General features: G+C 37.9%; 1 protein-coding gene across 1 annotated transcript; it reads right to left on the bottom strand.

Annotated features, from left to right (window-relative positions):
- Positions 1 to 27,849, bottom strand: RAB40B (RAB40B, member RAS oncogene family). Its single transcript, XM_076353746.1, has 6 exons — positions 27,610 to 27,849; positions 6,019 to 6,079; positions 3,998 to 4,058; positions 3,066 to 3,143; positions 2,358 to 2,580; positions 1 to 1,933 (listed from the first exon to the last, which is right to left on the bottom strand). Exons 1-6 carry the CDS (start codon positions 27,749 to 27,751, stop codon positions 1,662 to 1,664), a joined length of 837 nt encoding a protein of 278 aa, XP_076209861.1. The 5' UTR covers positions 27,752 to 27,849; the 3' UTR covers positions 1 to 1,661.

Raw genomic sequence — 27,849 nt, forward strand, 5'->3', positions numbered from 1 at the left:
TAATGTGCATGGAAAAGAACTCTTTATCTTGCACACAGCCACTAGTCAAACATAACCAGACCACTCCCAAAGTACAGACATCTCCGATTCAGGTTTAACCTCTTGCAGCCGTAGGCTGTTATGTACATTTTCTTAAGCTGTGGAGATGCAATTTCTACAGTCTTACAGCTTCATCCTGATACCTACAGCATTTCTCTGCAGCTCACTCAGCATAGGCAGACCAGCAGGTGGAGCTGCTCAGCACCGAGGGAGCAGTCTGACAGGAATTCCTTCTACCGCACTTTGTTTTGCCATTTAGCCTTTAACTATGAGAAGACTTGTTCTGGATTGCACTTTTCTTTAAGTAGTGATGCATTGATTCGTCGAGGTCCTGGCATGACTTTGGCATTTTACTGGCTTGAATTTTCCCTACTCACTTGCAGAGGCTGCGGACATCTGTGCTGATCCAGAAGGAACATTATAGATACGAAACTTGATGGTATCTCACAATAGTGAAGACACCTGGAAGAAACTGGGACGAAGCTACACCATCACCTCAAAGGATTGTCATTGCTTAGGAGAACAAGTCACACAATTCCTTCACAAACAGAAGGAAGACTTGACAGGTATTATTCTTCCATATTTCAGTTAACAATCTTGAAGACAGATGTTGTATCAAAAGCATTACATGATGCTTTTAGGATGACTTCACATTTCTGGTCTCTAGTTCAGGTGTATTGTTCTTCAAATTCTTCCAAAGGAAGATAAAGACAACCTCCCCCAGTTAAAGAAAGCATAATAGGATTTCTTTTCCAGAAACATTTATTTATTTTTGAACAGTGTTCTTTCCTTATAAAGCAGCTCTTCAAGTGACGTTCCTTTTACCACAGTGTCTTTGGCATTTTCCTCCTAGAACTTTCTTGTAGAGTGGTATAAAATGTAATTTTTAATTTTTTTTTTTTTTTTTTTTTACAGAAAAATAAGTATTTAAACCACAAATTAATTCCCCAAAGTATTAAATAACATACGAAAAACTTTATCAAATCTATTACATACACTAATGGGACAAAACCTTGTTGTGTATGTGCATAATAATTATATATACATTTTTAGCTTAGTTAAGTTAGTGCTTCAAAGCTATCAAGGAAGCTTTACAAAAATCCAAATGCACAATTGCAGTATTACTAGAATTTGTCACACTATTTGTAGAATTTAACAATGTATACAATACATTGCGTTTAGAAACCTCTGCCTGAATATGCAAACCGATGACTTATTTTTGTATCTTTGAATAGTTTGCAAAAAGACAGGATTTTATACAGTTACACAGTAAGTCACTTTCCAGATTTCATGGAATTAAGAACTGAATATAATGATAATTATCTCCTATATGAAAACACATCTACTAGTAAAAACAATGGCATCATGCGCATCAGAAACTAAAATGCAGTATGAAAATCCAACAGCAAAATGTCACATCCTTTCAGTTGCACTGAACCTGTCATTCATTCCAAAGCAGCATTACTGTAGTGAGCAAGCTCTAAAATAAGACTTATTTTTCTTATTTTTGTCTATGTAGTGTGATACATACATAGAGTGTGCTCAACCATTAAACAAGGAGTCCTCGTGTTCAACACTTCACATGAGGGGATTCCATCCAGGTTCCTTTTCCCACAGAGAGCTTAAGAAATTTTACAGCTGTTTCTTGTACAGTTTTTTGGTGGGCTCTGTAGTGGACGGATAATTTTAGCTTTCTTTAAGCTGTTCCTTTTCTTGATGTTGCTGGATGTGAGGGAGTATGAGCGTCCATGCATCATCCTGGCATTAAGGCCATTTGCCATGGAGAAAGATTTGAGATGGCTTCTTAAGGCAACAGGGAGAGGGAGCTTGTCAACAAGATGCACAGGGGTACAGGAAACTATGGCACGGCAACAAAGGTCTTGCAGACTCAGTACTTAAAAACAGACATAAAACTTCCATTATAATAGCATGCTTTTGTCAGCCACATGGTAGTAGCATACCCAGCACTCTGCATGCACTCTGTACTTCCAGGATGAGTTCTCATTTCTCCTCCCACACCCTTTCCCACATACACCTTATCCAAAATATCTGCTGCTTCAGTTTCCTATTTATGTCTTAATATTTAGATGACTGAGCATGTAAGTTCTAGGAAAGATACGTTATTCCCTACAAAAGCCGAACAGGTTATACCTGCAGATACATATTTTCTGTTTAGAAAGCAAATTGTACAGGATTCCTGATTCTTCTTTTTTGATGTTTTTGCATCAGGGTTAAAGTTTCTGAAAATTATTTTATATTAATGAACCATAAACCTTAGCTAGGACTAAATTTACATATTTTCAGTGTACATCGCTTACCCTTGTTCGGCCTCCAGAGCCTGTCCATTCCATGTCTCATCAATACTATTCTTGCTAGCTCAGTAAAGGACTCTGTAATATTGAAATTACAAAGTGGACTGACTTCAAAAAAAGTCATGCCCAGCCTCTCAGCATAGGCTTGTGCTTGTTCAGTAGACACTTGGCGCTTGAAGGCTAAGTGAAGGCGATTTCCAACCAGGATTTTTGGTACACCAGGAGCATGCTGAGCAAAGAGAAGCAATAAAAAAAGTTAACAGCTTGGCTTCCATTTTCCCCTTCCCTCAATTAAAACAAACAAAAGCTTTTTCAAGATTTAAAGACTAAGTGGCAGGTTGGACCAGATGATCTCTAGAGGTCCCTTCCTGCTTAAATTATTCTATGATTCTCTGATCTAAAAAGTCCCTTCCTCAGAGAAGACAGGCTTGCACAGATGATGTGGCAAATCTATAGCAAGAGTGGGACTACAGTATGAAATCTTTGCCCTCCATATGCTTTCCATCAACACCTTTAAAGAAATCAGGCACTTTAGCTGATATGTTTCCAACTTTCTAGAATTATAAACACAGAAAGAAAATTGTAAACTTGGCATCTTGGATAACTCTGTAGTAGGCACTGCCTGCAATTGCCAGTAAAACAGTAGAAAATATCATAAGCAGTCGGTCTTAGTCATCTGTTAAAGACTAGTGACACTCTGGGATTGTACCTTACCTCATCTATTTCTTTTATCCATCGATCGATTCCATCAAATGACCAACGATTTGTAATATCATACACTAGTATTACTCCCTGTATTAAAAAAAAAAAAATTGTAAGTTTAACAGAGGCATAACACAGAGAATACTACCTGTAAATTCTGCAGTTCTGAAATAATCTTGTAAGATGCTGAGCAACTTCTCAGTGGAACAGAACCTCAGCATCCTGACAAACCAAGCCCCATCTCACTGTGTACATTACAGACCAGCTAAGGGACAGAAACCCTGACTTAATTTTAGGGTCTAATGTATTGGTAAGTATTTCTTTTTGTAGTGGGCAAGTTTGGTCGATCATACACACATCACAAGTCATAGCAAATAAGTATTTTTGGTCACGTTTGGTAGCTTGAAGATTCAATGCTCTGTGCAATTCTGGAACATAACAGATGCAACTCAGAACCAATACATGTCATGAATTATAGCAATACTTTAAAGTCTGAAGCTATAGAGACTTTTAGTGGGTCTTTTTTTTTTTTTAAAGTAATTTCCTTACAAGTCATTACATTTCATCACATTTTAGACTATGTTTGTATTTTTCACATTACTCTTGACAGTTTTATGTTATCAACTTCTCTTACTTGGCACACAGTTTTAAAAAGTAGTATTAGCACAGCTTTCACATGATCAATTGAGGTAACCAACAAGAAGGCATAAGAATATATATCACTGTATTTTACCCTGATTCAACTCCAATCTCACGGATTTCCCCTCCCCAAAAGAAAATCCTGCCCCTTGTTATTTCCCACGTTTCATGTTATCTTCAGACTATTACTGAATCTGCATGCAATCTACAAGTGACCTATAGAAGCCACCATGATGGTTTGCTAACTCTGCTTTCATTCATCTAACAACCATTACTCATCACTGAGAAAGTTGTACTTTGCTTACCTGAGCACCTCTTGAGTAAGACCGAAATATGGTGCAGAATCTCCCTTGCCCTGATGTATCCCTAAACAAAATAAATTATATATAGTTTTAAAAGAAGTGGCCTCCTATGTTAAGAGTTCAGCTAGATTAACTCATCTGTACTGATCAATATCAGCTCTTCTTCCATTACTCCTGCAGTAGCAGTCACTAATGCACAAGAGCTCTTCTCGCTCTCAGCAGTTTTTCCCCACTGGCATTCTGCCCTTTCCTCTACATTTCTCAGATTTCTCAGGATAAGAGGACAAGAACTTCAAACTTTACTCTTGTGATTGCCCTTGGAAAACAAAGGCTATTGCTCAAGTGTATGTATGCCACTAGACTTTGCATTTAGTTCAGCTTGAAGAAAGATTCTGTTTTCACAGCAAAAGAAAAGTGGGAGGAAACAATAGCTATCACCAAGGAAACTAACGGAAAAACAGTAAATTCCTGATCACAGCAGCAATAGTTCATCATGAGCCTAGTATGATGAAGGTATCCCTACAGAGTCATAGACAGCACAGATTTTTACAAAAGCATGCATAAAAAAAATTTAAAAAAAGATCACTGCATAAAGTGTTTGGAAGCAAAATCAAATTTATAGTGAAGAACACGATAAGAAGCAAAATTCCATAAAGACTTTTTGAGGTAGATTACAGATCTTCAAATGCAAGGCACATATTTCCCTATATGGTCAACTGTAGAAACTTCTCCAATCTGTTATTTTAAGGAGTCCAAAGAACATCCTTGCCCTTCACAAAAACAACTAAAACATCTCCTTCCTGGCTGCTTCTCAGATAAGCTTTATGGGGTATTTTTACTAAGCTATATAAAGTGGAAGACAGAAGAAGAAAAAAAATAAGTGAACAAAATATCAAGTAATCAAGACACCATATGGCAGAGTACCATTACCCATCATTGCATTTAACATTTGAAACATTATTTTGAAAATCATAAAGGCAAAAACAACCAATGAAGAATAAATTAAAAATAACTTAGCTTTGACACAAAGGCATCTAACTCCAGTACTTAAAAAAGTTTCAAACAAAAATAAACCCCAAAATTAATTTTAAAGATGGAAATGGCTCTGGATTGTCTCCTTCTAGGAGCAAAAGGATATAATCATAATAACAATTCATTTTCACCTCCAGTTCTCTACTCTGAACACTGACTGTTCCTAGAACCTGTCTCTCTGATTTATCTAGATTATGGCTCTAAAAAAAAAAAAAAAAACCCACCAACAAAAAACAAACCACAAACCACACTCCATCTCCTTCCTGTCCTGCACTGACCTTACTTCTTTTATGCCATGAGTTTAGGGAAAGAGGAAAACAATGTATTTAAGAGGCAGTAACGTTGCTGCATTTTTCAAGTTGTATCACTTGCTGTGTATTTCTGAATGAACCAGAAGATGGCCATCTTCAAACAACCTTAACATAAAAGCACCCTGACAGACCAAGTATTTGACCTGACAGGAAAAACATTTGTTGTAAAATAATTTTATTTGTTCTTGACATGTTTTTATAATGATCAAATCACATCAGAATGCATATCAATTAAATTATATGAGCAATAACACACACACCCCTTTTTTTTTTTTTAATACTGTGGTTATTTAGTTGACCATTACTACTAATAAACTGAGCAAAGGGATGTTGCTATACAATCACTGTATGCTTTCTAAGGTACTTTCATGGTTCTCATTACCAGTATATTTTATAATCTTTGAAGGCACTTTACATCTATCTTGAAGGCACTTGTAATCTTTTGTGCCTTTCTTCTGCATTTATTATGCATCTCTCACGTAGAGAAACTGTAGGGTCCCCCATTTTACATGAAATAGATGCAAAATGGAGGTAAAGAGAAAGCGTGACTTATTCAAAGGGCTCACTCTTCCTCAGTTGACTAAATATTTCTGAAGCATAAGGGAGAACTCATGCCCTGAGGAGTTGCATTTCTGTGTCTTTAAAATATAAATTACGAGGAAAGGTGGAGCACAAACTTACCAGAGCTGTAGCTTGATTCGTCGGCCATCCAGAAGAATCGTTGTAGTCTTATAATCTATACCTGTGGGGAAGACAGTCATGCAAATCTTAGAGCAGCTTGCAGGTATACAATATACAGACAGATAGTTACAGATTTCAAAGAAGCTGACCTTAAAAAACGGTATTTGTCATTAGTACTCTGTGAAGTGCATATGGATAAGAACAACTTGTTCATATGAAGTTACAAAGACCTTTCATATTACTTAAGTTTGGTCCATTCAGAGCAGAAGTCTCAGGCTCCCTTCAGGTTGATAAATGATCTGTTTTATTCATTATCATGACAATATATATGCTTAAAGAGTTTTATCTCTTTCCAACAAAAGAAGGTAGAACTAGTTTTTTGCCTTTTCTCTCATACATACGTTGCAGACTAAATGCTGTTCTCTTCCTCTATTCCCTAGCTTTTCTGCCTCTATTATTTCTTCCTTATAATCTCTGACGCACAGACAGCTCTTATATCAGATACACGTGTCCCCCTCTTATATAAAAGCAGCAGATGGTGCAAGAAGTGGTTTGCCTTTTGTCTTCCAGCCTTTCCCATCCCCATTGATAACAGCCTTCTCTGCCCACAAGACCTATGCAGTTAGTGTCCAGCAGAGCCCAGGCCTTGTGGTTGAGCTACAATATCTTTTAGATGAGCTGAAAGTACTGCAGCGTTTACAGGAAGTATGTATTGTAAGCATGTATACATACTTACACATGTATACACACAAACATAACTTAGCTCACATCTTTATTGCACATTTTGTACTCTTTGCAAACAACCTTCAGTGCTATATAATACTACCTTTTTACTGCTAACCTGACAAGCCCCAAGAAGCAATTAAACTATGCAAAAATAAGCACAAGTCTAGCATTACTGTTTTCTTGGGCAAAATGGGTGTGTTAGTTTCAATTAGATTAGGTAAAACTAATCAGAAGCAGTTGTGTAGCTGCGGTTGACCCCTGAAAATATCCACCACCATGCTAGGGTCAATGGCTTTGAACACTGTGCTTCAGTACTGCATCCACAAATTGCACAATTATAAACATTAAGAGAAAGAGAGGCCTTTATTTTATTAAATATTATTTAAGAAGTGTGCATTCAGTATTCACACTATGCAGCCAAGCAACACAGTTTCACTGGTAAACGTGTTTTTCCTCATGTTTTCTTTGCTGTGTCATTGTTAACTTCTTGAATTGAACAGTTGTTTCATAGAGTCCTCCAAATGAAGTTTAAAAAGCATGGAAACTAGCTCTGAAAAATGTACTGAAGTGTAATGAGACTTGTACCTTGAAAAAGAGAGACATGCCTTATTTTCTGAGCATAAGCAAAACAAAGGGGTGAGAAAAACACATTGACATGGAAAAACAAAATGCATGCAGAAGAGTGCCCTAATTACTACTTAAGATTTCAGCACATCTTTACCAGAGGAACAGGGATGACAGTGCTGAAGATGATCCTGTAAGTGTAAGATTCATTATTTTGGGTGGCATCAACATCCAGAACAAAAATGTTAATCTCAATGTTTGTATTGATAAATGTAACAAATGCTTACCAATATGATTCCTCCCCGTATTTAAGGGGGAAAGAGAAGTTTGAAAGTTTAATAAGAGAACATATCAATTATTTATATCACGCTCTCAAACAAAAGAGTACAGCATAGCACGGCACATAAACAACAAATGAGAATCTGTCTCGACTGCAAGCACAACTCTGGGGAGACACCTACCATGCAGGAGATTTGCTCTCTTTGCCTGAAAACACATTTTGTCAGCAAGTTAACAAAATGGACTTCCCGTTGCTCCTCCAGTAGAGTATTGCTAAGTGCTGCTACCAGTTGTCATGAAGAGGTCCCTAAAGCAGTCACCGATAGTCAGTTACCTCCATTTTTGTAAAGAAAAAATAGGTTTAAAACCCTCTGGCATAATAAGCAGCCACAGAAAAGGAAGCCTTACCCACCTCCTTTTCCACAAGGAAAGGAGTTCGTAAGACTAGGTCTAGAATAAAGAACAGATGTTAAATTACCAAACAGAAGTTACTGCAAGGTAACAGTTGTCAGCTGAGTCAGCTCCCCCTGTAGCCATAGGCAAAGAAAAGAGATGCTTCATTTGTGCTGCTTCTAAAATTTGCACCACACTAAACTGCTCAAATGGCATTTGCCACATGTAACAGGCTGAGGCAAACAAAATTTGAGTCTATTTTATGAAAACAACCAGAAACTTGAATTCACTAAGTTATAATCACAAGACACTACTCTTTAAAAGGAGGTATGGATGCCCTACCCCAGGAAATGTTCACCTAGTTACAAATCAGGATAATTTCTTGCCCAGAGATCAGTGCACCATTTAACCCAATGCAGCTATCTGCAGGTCTTAGTCTCAAGACAATTCATTTGTACACAACTATCACCAATTTCTCCTCCAGAGCAGACACTGGGGGACGCTGAATGCTTTTATTACACAGCACAATAGCATCAATTCCTTTTTTTGTAGGATACCTATTGTAACATAGATACTAAAGCATATAGTGAAACAAGTTCTTTACCTCTAGTACAAATAACGTCACTTCTCTAATTTCCTGGCTTCTTGCGTGCCAAAATTTACATTTGTAGATTAAATAGCTAGTAGTCAAAAACTTTCTAGCAATATTAGCAAATCATTCTTACTTCTGTATTGTATTTGCTGATATTATTAGTAGAGTTTAAACCAGCTTTAAGCTTTAGAAGTTGAAAGTAAGAGATTTAAAAACAACGATTTTTGAAGGATAGTTGCACTGCGGTACTAGTAATTAAAAATATTTTTATCTATGAATTGATTTGTTACATGGTTTATGTCATTTCTAGCAGCAGTAGCAACGCTAAACATCTGCCCAATTTGAAAGCCAAGAACAACAGAGGAGTGTTAAGTCACCTTGCCATAGCCCTACAGAAACGGGTATTTGCAGTTCTGAGAGCAAGGGCATTTCTTAAGAATAAGAAGCCAAGAGGAATTGCCTGTTACCAGGATCCTGGTAAGGAAGAAGCTAGCAATGACCAGAGAGATGATAGAAAGCAAACTTAAGAAGCAGTCTTGCTGTGATATGAAGACCGGGTAAGTAAGATCAGGAAGATATAGAGGCACTGTGATGGTAAATCACACATTATTAAGATACATATTTCAAACATGACACTTTATTTCTGTTGCCTGCAGGATAGTTCACTTGAGTCACACCAACATACAGGCCTGCTACTCCCACTTTTACAAATTGATGAATACATCCTACTGTCAAGTAGGAGTATATTAGGAAAAAGCCTCTCGACACACCTCCTTCTAGTCTGGCAGCAAAGAGAGAGCGCTAAATTCTTCTTATCATTCCAACTCAAATTGGAGGCTGGTTCAGTGCCACACCAACTTCACAGTTCCCAGATAAGCACCGAGCTGAAAGGCCAGGGGCAGCAATAATGGGCATTTCAAGCTTTTAGCTCACTGCAGAAATGTGAATTGAAGCATCTTCTTGCTTTTAATTCAGGCTCTTATCTGTACATTTGGAGAGAGAGACACACAAAACCCCCCCCAGTGTATTACCACCAGTTTTGGGAGACTTATTTTCATTTATTGGCCAAAGTATTCCAGTTCTCCAGAAGTATTAGGTAATAGTCAAATCTACAAACCACAAGTTAAAATAAAAAACAACAACAACAACAATAAAAAAAACCCCAACAACAAACCTATAGACAAAGTCTTGAGACACTGAACAGTCTAGGACATTGAAACTGTGTGTGCACTGAAAGAACAAGTTTCATCATTTCAGAAATTCTTGAAAACATAAAACATAGAGAACAAACCCTGCATAACACTATATAACTCATTCCAGCATCCTGTGCTACCGCTGATATTTCCCGCAGGGTGAAATACCTCCCCTAGTTTATCTCAAGTTAATGAAGAGGCACAGACGATGTTTAGCAAACACTGACACATCCCACACAGTGAACAGACATCCATCATTCTGTTAGAAGACATACCAAGCATAGAAAATTAGTACTGCAGAGCTAGAGGATACACAGCTGAATAAACCTGGCACTGTGCTTTGCACCACAGACCATAAACTACTGCAAGTCGCTCATGTTTAGCCACACACATAATGCAAAATATTACAATTTTTTTTATATGACTTGCACAAGACAAGTCTGAAAAATATCCTATTGCCAGCTGCTGTTTATGAAAGCATCTTACGGGTTTCTCTTGAAAAAGAGATGGATTCAGAAACTTCTTTATTCTTCAGCTGTTACACAGATTGAAGCAGTTGATAATATAACCTGAACATCTCTGCAATTAGCATTTGCCATTGATTAAGAATCAAAACAAAAAGCCTTTTGCCATGAATCATCAGGAACAGCATGAAACCATAACAGTGACACCAACAGATGTGGATTGTGCTGTTGTAGACATCAAATGTCTTTCCAGAACATTATTCACTCATTTAGTAAGACAGAATAGCTTTGTTTGGATATGCAACTAAAATGTATCTCTATACAAGAAAGGGAAGAAAAAGGCTGCTAAATCAAAAAAACTCAACTTTGAAGTAAACCAGAAAAACCGCCCAGTGCTTAATACTTTCACATGGATTTTTTTTAATAAAAATTATTTACCTACAGCCACAAATTGAAATTAAAGAACCTGAAACAAGTCACTACCCTTGCTGAAGGGTTTGGATTGCTTAAATCTCATTGATTTGTAATAGATTTTGTTCTTCTCAAATACAAAATTAACACATAGAAAACTGAAAGAAATATTATTGAAGCCAGGAATGTAGTAAGATTCCCAAAAGAGCATTCAGCTGTTTGGTAACAACTGCAGTAAATAGAAGCCATCCTCTCTGCATCGATGCTTTGCAGCCATTACCACACTATCACTTATGCTTCACTGACCACACTGCATTCATGTCAACACTGATTATTTTACGGCTTCCTGTGAATTTCTGCTTCTCTTGAAGCTTATAGTAGTGTATCAAAGTTTCTGGTTTTTGTGGTGGGTCTCTTTAGGGCAGAATCCTTCAGTCATTTAAGTTGCTCATTTTGTGTTCCACCACAGGCAACATTATTTACACCAAAAATCTTTTCTCTTCAGTTTAATAATTGAGATTCAGTGATCTACAGTGTGACTAACAGCCAGTCGTTTAGCTTTGCAGCAGTGAAAAAACACACTGACTCACTTGAACGAAATTTGAAGCAATGGACTACAGACCAACCACTGATCATGTCTTGATAACATGACCTCGAGTAAAATCCAGATTTGTCCCTCAAAATTTTTCATAGGAATTGGATGTTAGCCCAATACTTTAATGATTTGGAGCTTGTTCTGCATTTGCTTTGGATATGTGTTTCAACTTCGATAAGTTATAGGAGAGGGGAGAAAGAAAAACAGGGGAAAAAACCCCACGAACTTTAAGACTAGATTCTTTAGAGCTGTGCTTTACCGATTCAGCACTGAAAGGTTTTATTCAGCGGCACATTTGTCTTAGAAATGCTCCTAAAAACAACCCTTTTTATACCTGAGAAAGTACAGAATACATGACTCTTCACCTCTGAACCTGGTGCTCTGTTACATTTAGGTCATAAATACTACAAGAACCGGTTTCATTGTTTTTACTTATTCCTCTTCATGTGTCCTTTCTTTAAAGTTTAAGGCATGTTGTTCCTTGTAGATAATTGATGTCAGATTAGCAGCTTTCAGATTTAATTAAAACAGAAACTACTTAAAAAAAAAAAAAAGAAAAAAAAAACATTCCAACTCCCTGCCTCTATGGCCTGACCGCCTTCCAGAGATTTCAACGTTAAACGCATTCTCCAGCAATCAGACACTCCATCAGTTTGTCCAGATTAACCATTCAATAATAGTTATCTCAGACACATACTAATGTCTCCTTCCCACTGTCTGTTTCTATGCCAATAATTAAGTGTCTACAAATAAATATATATATTCAGTGGGATTCTGGGCCCGTATTTAACAAAGTCCACTGAAAACATCCTTCAGGTTCAAAGACTCTTGACTGCACTTCCAAAACAGAGTTTTAGGTTTCAGAGAGTACTTAAAACCATTTTCTCATAGGCATGATGGGAATTCAATGGTCCCATCACTTCCCACTTTAAGCTTCCTCAGCCGTCTAGCTTTTCATATACACATTAAAATTAAGGTCTAACGTTTCTCTTCAGAACACATTTGTAACTGTTTCAAGTATATTTGACAAGTGACACAACTTCCAACTCCATTCACTTATTCACAGCAAATGGACCCACAGCATGCTTTTGATTCAAAACTCAACTAGGCTTTAAAAAATAAGCCCCATGTTTTCAATATCATGCTGCAAAAATATCAACTCTTTGCAATAAAACTGAACTATATCTTTTGATATGTAAGCACGAAGGTCAGGTTACGTGACAGTCATATTCGCCTTCTGCTTGCCATTTCAGAATAAACATCACTTTCCAAATTCCAGTCTTTTCCATCACACTTAATTACTGCAATAAAAGCCATCTGTTTGAAAAGCACAGATTGCCTATTCATATTGAAACAGAGACACTAAAATTTTAGATCTAGACTGTATTCTTCACCTTATTAATCAAGCCATAAACCACAATTACAAAGTCTCAGAGATAATTCGCTCATTTCAATGATGTGACAATTTTCCCATTTTTAAAAAGAAGCTATCTGTATCAGAAAGCTCAGCTTTGTATTTAGCTTTGTTTATGGTCACAGACACATGCCAATATCACAATCTATCCTTCAGTACACCTGTTTTCCTTTAAATATTTAGAAGAATTAAGTTTACAAGAAATCTACCCTTAAAAAAAAAAAGAAAGTGCTCTTTGAAAAGCTTCTGTGTAATTGTTATAGTTGCAAAATTTTTAGGGCACCAGGTTGAAGTCTGAAGATCTCCGAGCACTTCTAGTTGGCTCTAGTCCAGACTGTTGTCCTTAGAACCAAAGCAAATGGTATGGGAGTAAGAAGTTTGACACAACTTTATGGCATACTTCCAATACTAATCTGAAAACAAAATTAACAACTGAAACTCCAAAACCTATGTAAGCCCCAAAGAATTAGTCAGGCTGCTAATTTACAGAAGCAGAAACTGAGTAAGTTTCTGTTCATCCTCTTACTATCAGCATTAGAAAGTAAACAAGCCAGTACTTTGCATATTAAATTCACACCCTCCCCAAAAAGAACATGCAAACAACTTGTTAAGTACATGTTTTCTTTAATCATGCCTTAGCTTGCAGTATTTCTGCTAAGATGGCTAAATAAAAGCTAAACATTCAAGGCAGATGACTGTTTAGAAAGAAAACTATTTGACATCAGCTAATAATCAACCAAAACTAGTGAACAATCCATTTCCATTCACAGTAAGAGGAAAGGAAATAAAGATCCTGAGATCATATTTCACTCTCCTCTGTCTTAACATTTACTTGTCAAGAATAAAATAGCCTCTTTACAATCTAAGGCCTTAGAAATTTATTTTACAAGAAGAAAGTGAACTGTTCCCATCCCCCAGGTCAGGAAGAAGCAGGAACTATGCACTTCAGTTCATCATTTCCTTTCTTCCACTCTGAAAGAGAAGGGTATCGGAGGCATACGGTAAGCTTGTCAACTCAGATGTTTACTACAAGTTGCAGCTAACATCCTCAGATGAAAGCTGCTACATATAAACACGTTATTCGTTATAAATAGTAGCCCTGCACGAAAAGGGAATGTTGTTATTAGCATTGCTGACAAAAAAGAGTCCTTCCTTTATTTCAGCACATTTTATTAATAAACTTGAAATAAATTGGGAAGAGATTAATATATCAATCCCAGCAATCTTGTAAGTGAGGTGTTTTATTCTTGACCCTTTTTTCCACAGATGTGAAAGAATCAAGTGGAACACAGAACTCGGGCTGATCAGTGGTCACAGAACACCTCTGGTGCCTTGCAGATCTATATTCTCCTGCATCTAGATCTAACTGCTCATGCACAACACTGACTCACACTTCTGACTAGAAAATTCACCATAAAAGACAAGATCCCCGAAACTACTGACAGCCCTGGAGGTGGACTGAGATAGGATTGTTATTGACTGGTAGCAATTATTACCCAAAGTTTTTTTTATAATTATTTAAAGCCAATAACATCAGATTATGATTTAAGAGTGAATGCGGATCACTCGGTTCCCTACACTGGGAAAGGAACACACTCTTGGCAGAAGACAACAAACATTAGCTTTACGATTTCCCCGCTTGTCTCTCCAAATTCTTTGCAACAGAACTCAACATAAAAAACATAACATCAAGAAGTTCCCAGTTCATAGTAATTGTTATAAAACAGCAATAGTATTTTAAAACAGCTCTTTTCTACTTAAGATTTGCATCTTATAAAAAAGAATTGTCCTCAACTTTTAGTCCATTTAATATCAAAGTAGAGATAACCATAACCTAGCACCAGTGAATTTGATCTAGAAATTAACCCCTATTATAAGTACAGGGGAAAAAAAAAATATTCTTCTACGATACCATCTTCTCACTGCTGCTGTTCATCAATTCCTACAAGTATGAGCTGGATAGCAAGAAGAATTCCTTTGCATACCTCAGGCATGTTGTTAACAAGCATCCTATCTTCCTAAAAAACTCAGTTACATTCTTTTCAAAGAGCATCAGCTCTGAAGGGTGGCCTCTCATTCACAATCCCACCTCTACACTCCTTGCAATTAAATAAAGTTTCAAACATGATTCTTTGTTTCACCTTCTTTGAGATACACATGCATCCCAAGCAACAGCTATGATGTGGTGCTCTGCATATCCATGGAAAGTACACTGAAGGGAAGCTTGGCCAGGCCAGGTGCTGACCCAAAAACAGTGGAATAAGTTTTATATAAGAGTTGATTGTCCAATATTTTCAGTGCTGTGGATATCTTTGTGGTATAATAATTCTTTATCATTAATCTTAACAGTGGGGGTCAAATCATCCTGCTGCATGAGGAAAAGACCAGAAGGCAGGGTACGTATCTTTTACAAATTCTACAAACCGAGAAAGAAATGGGACGCAGCCATGCAGAACTTGCCCTTACTTATATCTTAAACACTAGGTTTGAAATATGGCCAGAATCTGGAAGGGAGAATAGCTTCAAAACTACCATAAAATATTAAAAACAGATGCAATTATTTCACATTTTACAATATTTTCCAAAAGAGAACAATGACCTTTTACGTCTTGACACTTCATTAGCAGTAAACCAGTTCAAAAATACTTGGCATGAGAAGAATCACAAGAACATCCAGCCACCATTATTCTGAGCTACAGGCCTAAGAGCTCACTGAGAACAGTTGCAAACCCCTCCAAAACTTCCCTAGGCTTTAAATCAAGTCTCAAATAAATGATTCTGAAGAATTAAACCACCGCTTTCAGTTAAGCATATCAATATATCATAACAGTTAGAAAAATCAGAATTGTTCCATAAGCATATTCCTGTGTATTATGAAACTGTAAGCAATACTTATGATACATGGCAAGATATAACCAAAGTTTACAAAAAACAATCCAAAAAGCCTACTCCAGGATGCCATCAGTACTCCCAGAAGTCACAGCACTATTTGTCACCAAGTGTAGTAAAAAGAAAAAAAGCACGTGTTTTTTTTGCACCCCACAAAGCACTGCTTGTTAAAAGAGGAGAAAAGATTACTTGAAAAATAATTCTTTGAGCTGAACAAGTAATGAATTCTGTCATTATGATGACCTGAAGATCAAAGTGGAATTCACAAGTAGGTGTAAGTGCAATAATTTTGCTTTAAAGATGCCAGAGAGCAAAATTCATATCATTATTGAAAAACTACTGTGACTTAAAAGCTATCCAGAAAACGTACAGCCATCATTCCCAAAGCACAGATACTTGAAGAGGAAGAGCTTTCAAACTAACCTCCAAACCAAGCAACAGAAGACCAACTGCACTTCTTAAATTTGAAATTCCAAGTGAAACACATGCTGCAGTAAAATGGGCTTTATAGATAATGTGATCATTAACTCAAGGAATTCCCAAGTCATGAGATATCTTCAGGACATACACTTCCATTAGAAAAACGAAGGAAATTAAGCCTGGCTTCGATTATGCTTCCACTTCTCCCCTCTCCTCCTCCCCAGCTATTCCAGCAGAAGAGTTGCCAAACTTATAACTGTATGCCTTTTCCAGGACAAAAAATTAACACAAAATGCTAGCAAACAATCTTTCTTAGGATTTAAAGGAGAAAGGCAGACTATACATTACTGATACAAAGCTCTTGTTCCATTCATCATTTAGTTGGTTTCAGTTTTCCAAGAAATTAAAATAAATTGATTTCAGGTGAATAGGATCAAAGGAAATTTCAGGTTGGAGCAATCTCAGAAAGTCATCTAGATCAACCTCCTGCTCAAAACAGGATCAGATATGAGGTCTGGAGACTGCATAACCTCTCTGGGCAACCTGTTCCACTGCTTGACTGTCTTCATGGTAAAAAAGATTTTCCTCTTACCCATTCTGAACCTCTCGTTTCAACTTACAACAGTTGTCTCTTACCCTCCCACCATGTACAGAGCCTCACTGTGTCCCCTTGATGACCTCCTCATGGGTACCAGGAGGCTGCTCTTAGGTTACCCCCCCAAAAGGTCTCTCTTCTCCAGAGAGGTGACTCATTAGTCTGCGGCCAAACTTCATTTAAGTTGTTAGAACTGCAGACTTTTCTTCACTTAAAAACTATGTAATTACTTTTCCTGTATTCTTCTGCATTGAACTAGCCTGTCTTGCAGATGTTGAAGACAAATACAGTGTAGATTGATCAGTGAGTCTGCCTATAAAACTATAGTTCTCAAACAGTACTGGATTAAACTCCTGTTTGGAGACAAAACCTGGATTTTATATGGAAAAATTATTACACCACATGTATTCTTGGACTCTAGAATCTTCTTGCTCCAAGACTAACATCATTCTAAAAGGAACTGTGTTCCTTGTCTGAACTGAAAAAGAAAATAAATTTAAAAGTTTAGAGGTTATGAACTTGTTTAAAATCCCATTTATCATCTTTCTATTTGATAAAGTATGTATTCCAGTTAAGCCACAATCTACTAATTCAGAAGTGGTTTGAAAAGTCAAGGTTGTGCTTTACACAAACTTCACTTAGCGTATTTACCGAAGCAAACAGACAGAAAGATCAGAAAAGCAGAGTCCTGACTGACTAAAATCAGGCACTGTGTATAGGGATTGCTAAAACAATTAGGAAAGAAATATATGTATCCAGATATCCATGTTAAAAATTTTGCACCACAAGACTCTCCGTATACTGACTCAATCATTCCATTGAATGCATCAGCTACATGAGCCTCTTTTCCTCAGGCTAGTCTTGAGAGAGTATTAAAAAGGCTGCCAGACCTGCTGGGTCTCTTCTGGGTTTTCCAGCTGGCAGTTTCATATTTCATGCACTTAAATATCCCATTTTAAGGCACTGCATAAAGTCAGCTTGCAAACAAAGTATAAGGGCACAGGAGATACATTAACACGTTGTTGTCCCTAAAATTTTGAAGGGATGAGTTATTTTGATTCAAAACCTATGGACTAAAATACCCCTAACCCCCTTTTTCTTTCTTTTAATTAAACTGTTTTTTTTTTTAAATAGTTTCTGTTTCATCCAAACATCTATAATGGCTCATTCTCCATGAAAATGGGCAAGTTAAACATACAATCCTCAAATACACTTACGACTGCTCCTTCAATGTATTCTTTCAGAGTACATAAGTATTCTTTGCTATTTCAGCTTTGCTTATGTGGGATTACAAGGAAACATATGTCGGTAAGGTCAGGGTTGGGCTCTTTGCATGAAGTTGTAGCCCAGAGGAAAAATGAGAGCAATGGCAGGAGCATAACAGTGAGTTACTAACTGCCAAGATGTGCTCAACATAGCTAATATAAAAACTGGGGGAAAATAAAGAGGTAAAATCTGAATCATAAGCCTGGAACACACCACACAGTAAACAAATTACGGTTATTAAATACAAGTGATTGGACTGCATTTGAAAGTGTGAAAGATCAGCTGCAACTCATCTAGTGCAAATGGGTCACTCTTGGACCACAGGTCACTTTTAAACATTGTCACATGTTCAGTGTGACACAATTAAAACAGGCATTTATGGCATTGGGAGTTTATGTTATATGAACATGAAGCCGAGACCCAAAAATAATTTATTGAGGGAAACTCTAAATAGTTTGCTTTTGCATCAGCCAACATCTTATTTTAAAGCTGCATTTTTTGGAGGGCTCACAGCAGTCCAGAGGTGTGTCTGCACTAATCAGTATTGAATGTTTCAAAGGAGGTCACAGAATCCCACTTACTCTAGCACAGGAGAAAAGAAATGCATAGCAAAATGATTTCTTTATATACATTAGGAAAAAGCCATTGAAAGTTGCAACTATAAATTTTAATTAAAAAAGACCACACAAATTACCCATTTTCATAAATGAAGTAGCTGCAAAGAATTCTAAAATTCCAAATATTGGATGAGGAAGGTTGGCAGGTGCATGAAGGAAGCAGACCTCAGAAAGCAGCCAGGTTTGCAAGTTCTTCCTAAACAGGATCTCTCCTACCATTTTTAACAGAGTGCTAGGCTAAATGAGCTCAAGACAACACTTCTTATGTTCTTAACTTAGAAGTGAGTTACTTTTTAAAATGCATGGAAATTTCCATTCCAGAAATTCTCATCATAGTTATTCCACCTCTGCATATTAAACTACCGGTTTCTGCTTTGAAATCCAATGTTGCACAAATAATTTTAATGTCCAAGATAACCCTGGAGTAACAGCCTTGGCTCTTCTAGCTTCCTCATGCTCACCAGCTATTGCTTAATCACCTCCATCTTCTGACACCACTTGTTGATTTCACACAGTGCTTTCATATCAGCACCCTTCAACGGCAAATCCCACGCAACAAAGAAAAATAGCAAAGCTGTTACATTGGCTTTCAGCTTAGCACAAGACTACATCTCATGAACAATAAATAGCTTTCTCTGCTTCTGACAACAAACATGACTCCAAAATACTTAATCTTCACTGTTTACATGCCTACAAATCAGTCAAAAAAATTACTGATTTGACAGAAATGTTTTTGTATGCTTTTAAGAGTGTTTTCACTGCTAGGTCCTACCTCTCCTTCCCCCAGTTGGAGAAGAGTTACTTCTCTGTCCTAGAGAGGATTCTTACCTTGCCTTGAGCACAGTTCAGAGATTCGGTTCAGTCAATCTGAACATTATATGAACCAGACTATGTTCCACTTCCTTAGAGATTTATATCCTTTAGGGTTCAAAAAAAACCCACGCCTCCTGTAAAGAATCACCGGTCAGATCCAGTAAGTCTCAGCTGAACACAGCACATATATTGCTTTTACCAATATGCAGTTTAGTTAATGTATCAAACAAGAATGTAATTATACCAAAAGCAGGTATTTACTATACTAAAGCCTTAAGGCAGCTGTTCTTCAAACACACTTTGTCACTTGGCACAGCTCGTTATTTATGATACCTTTTCTTTTCTGCTTACCCCACCCAGCTGAAAGAGGATACTCTCTTAGATGCCACAAACTACTGTAAAGATGTGAGCAAGGTCGTTTCTGGACCTTTAAACCCCCTCCACTCCTGGGCAGAAATGACATCTTAACTTTCTAGTAATTAGCTTTCGAACTTTCCATAGATGTGAGTGACAATTTAGATACATAAACAGCTGTTGTGAACACCAATGTTTTTGTGGACTTTGCCCTGAGTAGGTACTAAATTACAGTCAATACTGACAGAGGATTTTATCTTACTTTTCCGAAAGGCTGGACATTAAATATACAGTATATGTCGATAAATCAGTGTTTGATCTGTAACAGCTTCACTTACCTGATGAACTTGCAGCTCTAACTGGAGTATTTGACTACTTAGCTTGCCCAGTTCATGCTTGCATATTACAACACATCAAGACACAAAAGAAAGGAACAATTATTCGTACAGATGTGTTCCACTCTATCAACAGATTTAGATGTGGATGAAAAAAGCATAGCAACCTCAAACCAAACTTGTTTGGTGTATTACATTTGAGATAGTCCTTAAACAACACTAGCGTGACAAACATTAGTCCATGTCGAGTATTATGTGTAAATATTGCATTATTTTTTCATATTTTCAACCTCATATTAAACAAAATCCAGAAGAGCCGAATAAAATGGAATACAAATAAAACTTTTAAAGTTAGCCAATTTCTATCCTTAATCCCATTTTCCATTCTTGTTTAGCTCCCAGAACAAAAACAAATTTACAGCAATATGTAAATGTAATTTAACAAACATATTGGATAAAACTTCATCCTGGCACAGGCAAACACAATTTTGGTTAGGCCAAAGCAGCTTAAAAGGACTCAATTACCTTGAAGTCTGACCACTTTTCAAAATAACCTGGACTTTGTCTTTCATGTTGCACACTTGCCTGGGAGCCTCACAGTAATTTTGTTTTCACAGTCCCACTCCCTCATATCTACGAAAAAATGGGGGGGGAGACACCAGTAGCCCAAGGGAAACTGAGACAGACGGTACATAGTGCTATTGAATGTGCATGAGAAAGACAAAGAAGAAAGTAAGCTATTGCTGTAGTCTCCTTTGCCACAACAATCTAAAAAGTATTACTTGTAGCAATAGATATCAAATTCAGACAAGTGTGTGCAGGTTGGTTTCAGGCATGAATCTGAAAAACATTCGCATGATCTTAAGATTTCAAGGCTTCTTCATTCTGAAACTGTACGATACAATAATATGCTCGACTAAAATTTAGGTCTTTTCTTTGATCTTTTTTTGTTGTTGCTGAATAGGCCTTGTTAAGAAACATAAAGGCCAGTTATTGGAAAAGAACAAGGTAAACAAATATCTGGTTTGAGTATGTGCATGCACACACAGTTTTGATTTTTTTTCCTTCCAATATGGTTGGGTGAGGAGAGAGTTAGGAAGAGAAATAATTTAAGCCTATTGATTAAGTGGGTTTCAAAACCTCACTGTAAGATGACCTAGCTTCTAACCTTCATGAAATTGTGAGACAGTATCACTTTCTGTCCACGAGATGGATACGAGTGCATGACACCTGAGCTGCTAAGCAGTATTAAAACAAAGAAATACTATTATTACTATATTAAACCAAAGAAAAATGGCCAAGTAGAAGAAAGTGTGCAATAAAGCAAAACTAGTTTTATCAAAGGTTCGAAGAAACATATGAAAAACCATACGCTGCCAAGCAGGCCTAGGATTTCTATTGCTTCATTAAATCAAGCAAGGTGAATATTCATTGTTTCAACAGATGTGCAAAATCAGCTAACAAATACAAAACTCAGCATTGACTGATTGACTGGGCAGGAAGTGCTACAGTATCCTTTACCACATTGTTTATGAAGAATATGGAAAAAGAGGTAAAAAAGGTGTCACTCAAGTATGCTGCCATGTATCAGGGAAGAAAACACGACGTACTGGTCTCATGAGGTGGGCAATTCTTAGCATGACAAAGTTAGCATGAGACTCCACACCTGAGATTTGGGGATGGGGGAAAGGCGCATGAATGGAAGCAAAGAACAAAACCAATCTGAATTAGACCATAAGCTTTTTTTTCCCCCCAGTATCTGTCATAAGTAAGGCAAGAATAAAGGGAATCGGGTCAAACCCATTTTGGATCCACATTTTCAGCTAACACACACCTCTCATAATTGACTGCCTATTAAGAAGAATTGCTACTCCACAGTGCTATCACCTGGAAGAGACAAAATGCTGTTATAGGTGGTGGAACAGGGAAGAATTATTTCTATTTTTCTCTTTTAAACACAGTGAAAGGGGAAGAGCAAGTACATACTGGGTAGCAATTTCTGTTTACTGAACTTTCTTCACATGCAGTATATAATACAATTTAAAATTAATATAGTCTTTCAGCAGTAAGCACAGGTCTTGTAAGATAATACATTAAAGGGGTAGTCATAACTAACATATTTAGAGTAGGATCTATTACTGCTTTACAGACTCATCCCAAAAATAGGTTAGATGCCCTATTTGAAGCAACTATTTCTTTCCACCAGTGCCACGGAAGCCCACAGTAATGAGCTAAGACACCAGATGTCTTATAGGCACTTAAACTTGGCATATGAAATCAAACCTCACCTGCTTTTCCTTGTACAAGAATGCAGTTTAAATCCTTTTAAACTGAGATCAATGGGCATACAACTGGATTTTAACAAAATTCAAGGGGGAAAAAATGCACACCTATTCAACGTTTTAGGAAAAGTGACTTCATGACAGCTAAGAGTGATCAATTTTTGCTCTCCTTGTGCTGTGAGATAAAGTCTAGTCTATTTATAGGCAAGCATAATTAACCTCAAAAGATGTTTATTTACTCATAGACACTGGTGCTCAGCAATTTTTAGTAAGTCTTCTGCTGGAGAAATCCTAATAGAATTGACTGAAGATTGTCCCTAAAAGCTGGTGCTATGTGCAAAGAAATACAGAGATGTAATGATGTTGCCATTTGTTTGTATTGCAATCTTTAGATCATGTTGTGTAATGGCTTCAAAATAAGTCAGTGATAAGCAACCCATCCTACTCATTATTATACAGGCAGGAAAACAAAACAATTTTATTTCCCCTTCCTTTCAGCCAAGTAACATTTTCAAAAACACAGTTTTATGAAGACAGAACAGAGAAACTTAACATCAAATCTTTGCAGTAAAACTTTTACCTCCATTAGTTCTGTATTTGGTCTTGTTAGGGTGTGAGGGGAAGAAACCACAGCCAGCTCACAAATCCAAGTCTTTTAATTTCTCATGTTAACAATATTTCGGGGTTTTTTTTCCTCCCCTCCTTATTTTAGTTAGGGCCCATTCCCTCCTCTTCACACCAGCTTTACACCTAAGAATGGCTTTGATCTGTGTATTAAGTTATCAGGAAGAGCCACCATGAACTGTAAGTTTGTCTGCTGGGATGCGAGCAGCTGACAACTACCCCAGTCTAAATGCTCCCTATGTATAAGGTAATCTGGCTCTTCCCATTAAGGCCTGTTTGAGGTTGGGCCATCCAAGCTCCAGGCCTGCGTTCTAACCACTTAGAGATCAAGACAACCACTTATTAACACCCACAACTATTATACACCAAGATCTTTTCAAGCATTCAGATAAGACAATCAATACCCCAGTGAAGTTCTCAATCTAAGAACAGACAGAATTTATGGGAAGGCAAACAACTGTGATATGAACTTAAGAGGATATGAAAAGGTTGCTAGGTGAGAAAGGATGAGAGAGAATTTGTCAGTTTAAACCTGATGTTCCTGCAAGAAAAGGAGTAGGAGTACACAGGTTTGAACAATCATTCCTTTCAGTCCCTGTGTCAAGCAATCCCACTGCAAGCATTTGTTAGTTTGAAAGCAAAAACAGAATGCAGCTGAATAAAAATCTATTAGTGCAAAACATCAAAATATTTGTCTACTTAGTGACAGCACACCTAAGGTACTATGTTCTAGTCCAGAAGCAATTACTTCCTCTGAATTTATTCTGATGAGAAATTAACAATGCTTAGAAGCAAAGTTTCTGCAGCTCTCTATCAGATCATTTTTGTGCAGTTTTTCTTACCAGGTTAGAGACCAAGCGTGTCCAATCTATTGTAATTTCAGTTTTAAGCAAGATGTGGCAGAACTATAAAGGCAGGTTACCCAGACAGCTAACCTTACTGCCTAACTGCCCATCTCCAGGATAACTGCTTTCTCAATTATCTTCTTGAATCATGTTTACCAATGCATTTTCCATGGCAGTCCTTACTTTGTAATGTTAATAAAGCTTCTTCCCTTCTGCTTTCCAACCCACATCCCTTTGGTCATTAAGAAAAATTCAGAGACCAAGAGATTGTACTCCTTCTTAATAGCTGAATTATGCCAAATGCTTTCAAACCACGGCTTGTGGACCAGCACCAGCTTGCAGGGACTTGACTGATCACACGATGCTGGCTTTCCTTCCCATCTCCAGATTTCATATAATTTTTGTGTACTGACAAAAAATAGTAAGATATATGACTGCTGTGTTTTCCTGGGAGTGAGAAAGATGGCAGATTTATTTTTGAATAGTTAAGAAAGTGCCTGTGAAAAATTAATTTGTGGTTTATACAATTAACATTTGAGCCCATAGAGTTGAGATGAGACAGTTACACAGCTGCACATAAAGCCTTCAGGAAACCGATGGCTAAAAAAGAACCCACCCAAAAAACCAGCAACCACCACCCCCCAACACCATTCTAGTCAACTCCAGGTTTTATTTTACCTTCATTCTTGTCTGCTTAACTGTCTTTGATGCTGCTGGATACAACAACCAACCAAAAGCTCTTTGATCCTTCTTTGCTGATGAGTCTATCCTCACTCAGCCTTTCTTCCACCTCTCTTAATATCCCACGGGGTTCGTTTAGATTGTCCTCCCTCCCAAAGGAGGGCTCGCACTCTGTTCAACACCTTGTCCTTCCCCATACTTCCTTTATAAATAATCTGTTTCCCTACTTCTTAGAGCACTGCAGTGCATCTTAGTGATACCTCCTGTTGTTTAGCACAAGAGCAAACCCTATATCAAAGCTAAATTCTAACTCTTCTTCCTCAACTCTAATGCACTGCTGTCCTTTCTGAAACCAGCCCTGTAACGTCACGGCCATCTTTCCATGTTATCCACAGAATCGGTAAGCTCTCTGAACAGCCGGTCTTATTCAAGGCCTCATCTGTCCTTCATCTCGATCACCCTTTGTAGCTCATTCTTTCCAAACTTCTCAACATTCATATTCCCACCTTTAATTGACTAAATTTCAGCAGCGGGACTAACCTCTTTCCTGTTGCAATAAACATCATATTCTGTCTCTCTTGAATATACAAATTTAAACAACTGCCCAAATTCCCATGCTTCATCACATTAACTTGTTTGTTCTCATTTTCAAGGTCCTTCAGTGCTCTTCCTCTCTCTCCTCAACTGCTCTTGTCTTTTACCACATGATCTTTCTCCTCTTCCATTGTAGTCTCAAAGCTATTCCCTTTCATCAAGCTCTGCAACAAAGTTTTGTCATTTCAAAGCTTATACATGTGGCATATTTTGACAGAATCTATCATACCGCTAGACTTTCTCTTTCCAACTTGGAGACCTAGCTGGCATTATGAAAGCGGTAGATCCTAGTAGTAACTAAGGACTTGAAAATGGTGAAAAAGTCAGTGTTTATCAAGCTTTTTAATCAAGTTAAATTAGAAAATGAGTCATAATATCAACAGGATGTTTAGCTCTATCCCTCTCCCTGCATCTCTATTTTCATAGTCCCTGAGCCTGCACAGATTCCTCACAGCTGCATCCTACGCAGCCACACTCAGATGATGTGGGAAAGGCTGAGGGGATACAGGCAGAGAAGGGATATTGGATACAGACCACCAAAGAAACTGGGCAGCTTACATGCAGTGTTCAAAAGTATTTCAAGTTTGATGCACTCAAGAACATTATAAATTGAAGACTGAAGAATGAGAAGATTTTTTTTTTTAATGAACTTTCACAGTTAAAATCCTTCCTTAAGTGAGCCTAGACAGTATACTATGATTGTGTAAACACTGAGGCTCAGTATTTACAAATATTCTTAATTATGACACTAGTTGCACAAAATTAAAAATCAGATTATATTCCTTCCACATTTTACTACCATCTGTTATACCTGCCCTCCTCTTGTACGTCTCATCCCCCTCTTCAGACATGCTCATCTTCTCGGGGCTAAGAACTTCTTTCAGTCTCTCTGAAACAGTGGCCTTTGCATAGCAGAGTTTGTGAGGTCCTGAATTACCATATTTGCCTAACCTTGTAAAGTTCAGATTGATAAATATCCTGGTGAAGAGACTACAATCCGTGAAATAGCGCATAAAACTTACAACCCTGTATGTATACATTTTGAAGTTAGTAGTAGTGATGAAGAATTTCCAAGCTGCATGTTAAGTACTTGCAAAATAATTCAAAAAGAATATTTGTATTTCTTGGCTGTCAAGAAATCTATTCACAGAGTTATAGTATTAGCCACACAATTTAAATATTTTTAAGAGCAAAACCACAAGCATCACAAGGTTTACATGCAAAAGTCTGAAGTAAGACTGATGAGCTCAAGAGCTGGTCAAACATTCTCTCTCAGTTATGTCAAGATACATTGGAGACTAAAGTGCTTCTTCAGCATAAGAATTTGTAAACTAGATTGTATGTACAGAACAGAGCCAGACTAGGCATAGTCTCCCCAAGCCTTCTGTCCCTTTTCTCCAACCACCTGAAGAGCATGAAGAATAAACACACTGCAACACCCCAAGGAGTAATCTAGCAGAACTATTAAGCAAACACCTTAAAATGTACATTGATGCCTTCAAGGTACAGTCTGACTCATAGGCAATGGTACAGAGAACTCTCCTCCCTCCCTCCAGTTCTTCGCCGTGAATCAGTACTATGAACTCAACATAATAACAGATCCTAAATCAATGTAAAGCCTTCCAGTGAATTAACTAGTCACAGACTGGCAGTAAATTAAAGCAATGGGTAACTTACAAGATAATTTGCTTTTTAATATGCCACATGATACATTTGCATGAGGGAAAAAAAAGAAGTGAAACTAGAGTATGTTCTAGGCAAACAAGATTGGGGGAGTGAGAAGAGAAGAATGGGAGGGAAGGAAAATAGAAATCCCCTTTTCCCTGATTTATTAGCTTAGTTTTAAATCAGTCTGCAATGTTCACCACTCCCTATTCTGCAGGCAGAATATATCTGGCATGGATAAGGCTCTTCAGTCTTGCCCTTTAAAAAGCTTAAGTGAAAGAACATACTACAAACATGAACTTTGATCTTAAAAGGGCTACCCTTCTGATAGTAAGAGCATGACAGTGAAAAAGAGGGAGAAAAAAAAATCTCCTTTTCTGCTCTTTCAGTGAAAGCAGTTTCACAGCAAATACCTTTGCTGTTTAACAAAGATCCTTTACTAGAAAAATATTTTTATCAGTATTTCCCTTTACTCACTGATAACAAAAGAAAAATAATTGTTTAGGAAGATAAATCCTATCACCTTGATCAATACATTCTGTGTATTAAGACATTTCCCTTGAACTTGAGCTCCAAAAATAGTTTCGCACATGAGATCACCTGCATGGGATTTTAAACCCCAACAACGATTCTACCTGCTTTCTGAAAACTACGTACAGCAAAACATCATTCAGCATGTCTTTGCCTGCACCCTTTTTCTCCTTCGGTACTACCTGGGAGCTCCATACATCAGCAGGAACCTGCAGAAGCACTTGTGTTCATCTGCTGGTCTAACTGTACTAGTTTCCCAGCCCGAGAAGCTGGCAGCACTAGACGGTGGCCTTTGCCTCCTGCGCGGTCGTAGCCTCACCGCGGATGCGGGTCCCGGGAGCCTGGAGGGCCGCAGGGCGCTTGTGCGTGCGGCGGTGGGAAAAGGGGAGCAGCGGGCAGAGACACCTCGCCACGGCGGGAGAAACTCCCGAGAGGGGGGTGCAGCTTACCCATGTTGTGCCCGTAGGGCGACTCGGTGGCTCCGTCCTGCAGGCTGGCCAGGATCTCCCCCTTGCCTACGTCGCTGTCCCCCACCAGCAAGAATTTCAGCAGGAAATCGTAGGCTTTCACCGGGCTTCCCACGTGGCTCATCCTCCTCGTCGCTCCCCCCAGCCTCCCCGACGGATCAGCTCCCGCGGCCCATCCCGGGGCCCGGGGGGGCCAGGTCACCGCGGCGGGCAGCGACGCGG

The sequence above is a fragment of the Aptenodytes patagonicus genome, chromosome 16 (assembly GCF_965638725.1).
Source record: "Aptenodytes patagonicus chromosome 16, bAptPat1.pri.cur, whole genome shotgun sequence".
Taxonomy (NCBI): domain Eukaryota; kingdom Metazoa; phylum Chordata; class Aves; order Sphenisciformes; family Spheniscidae; genus Aptenodytes; species Aptenodytes patagonicus.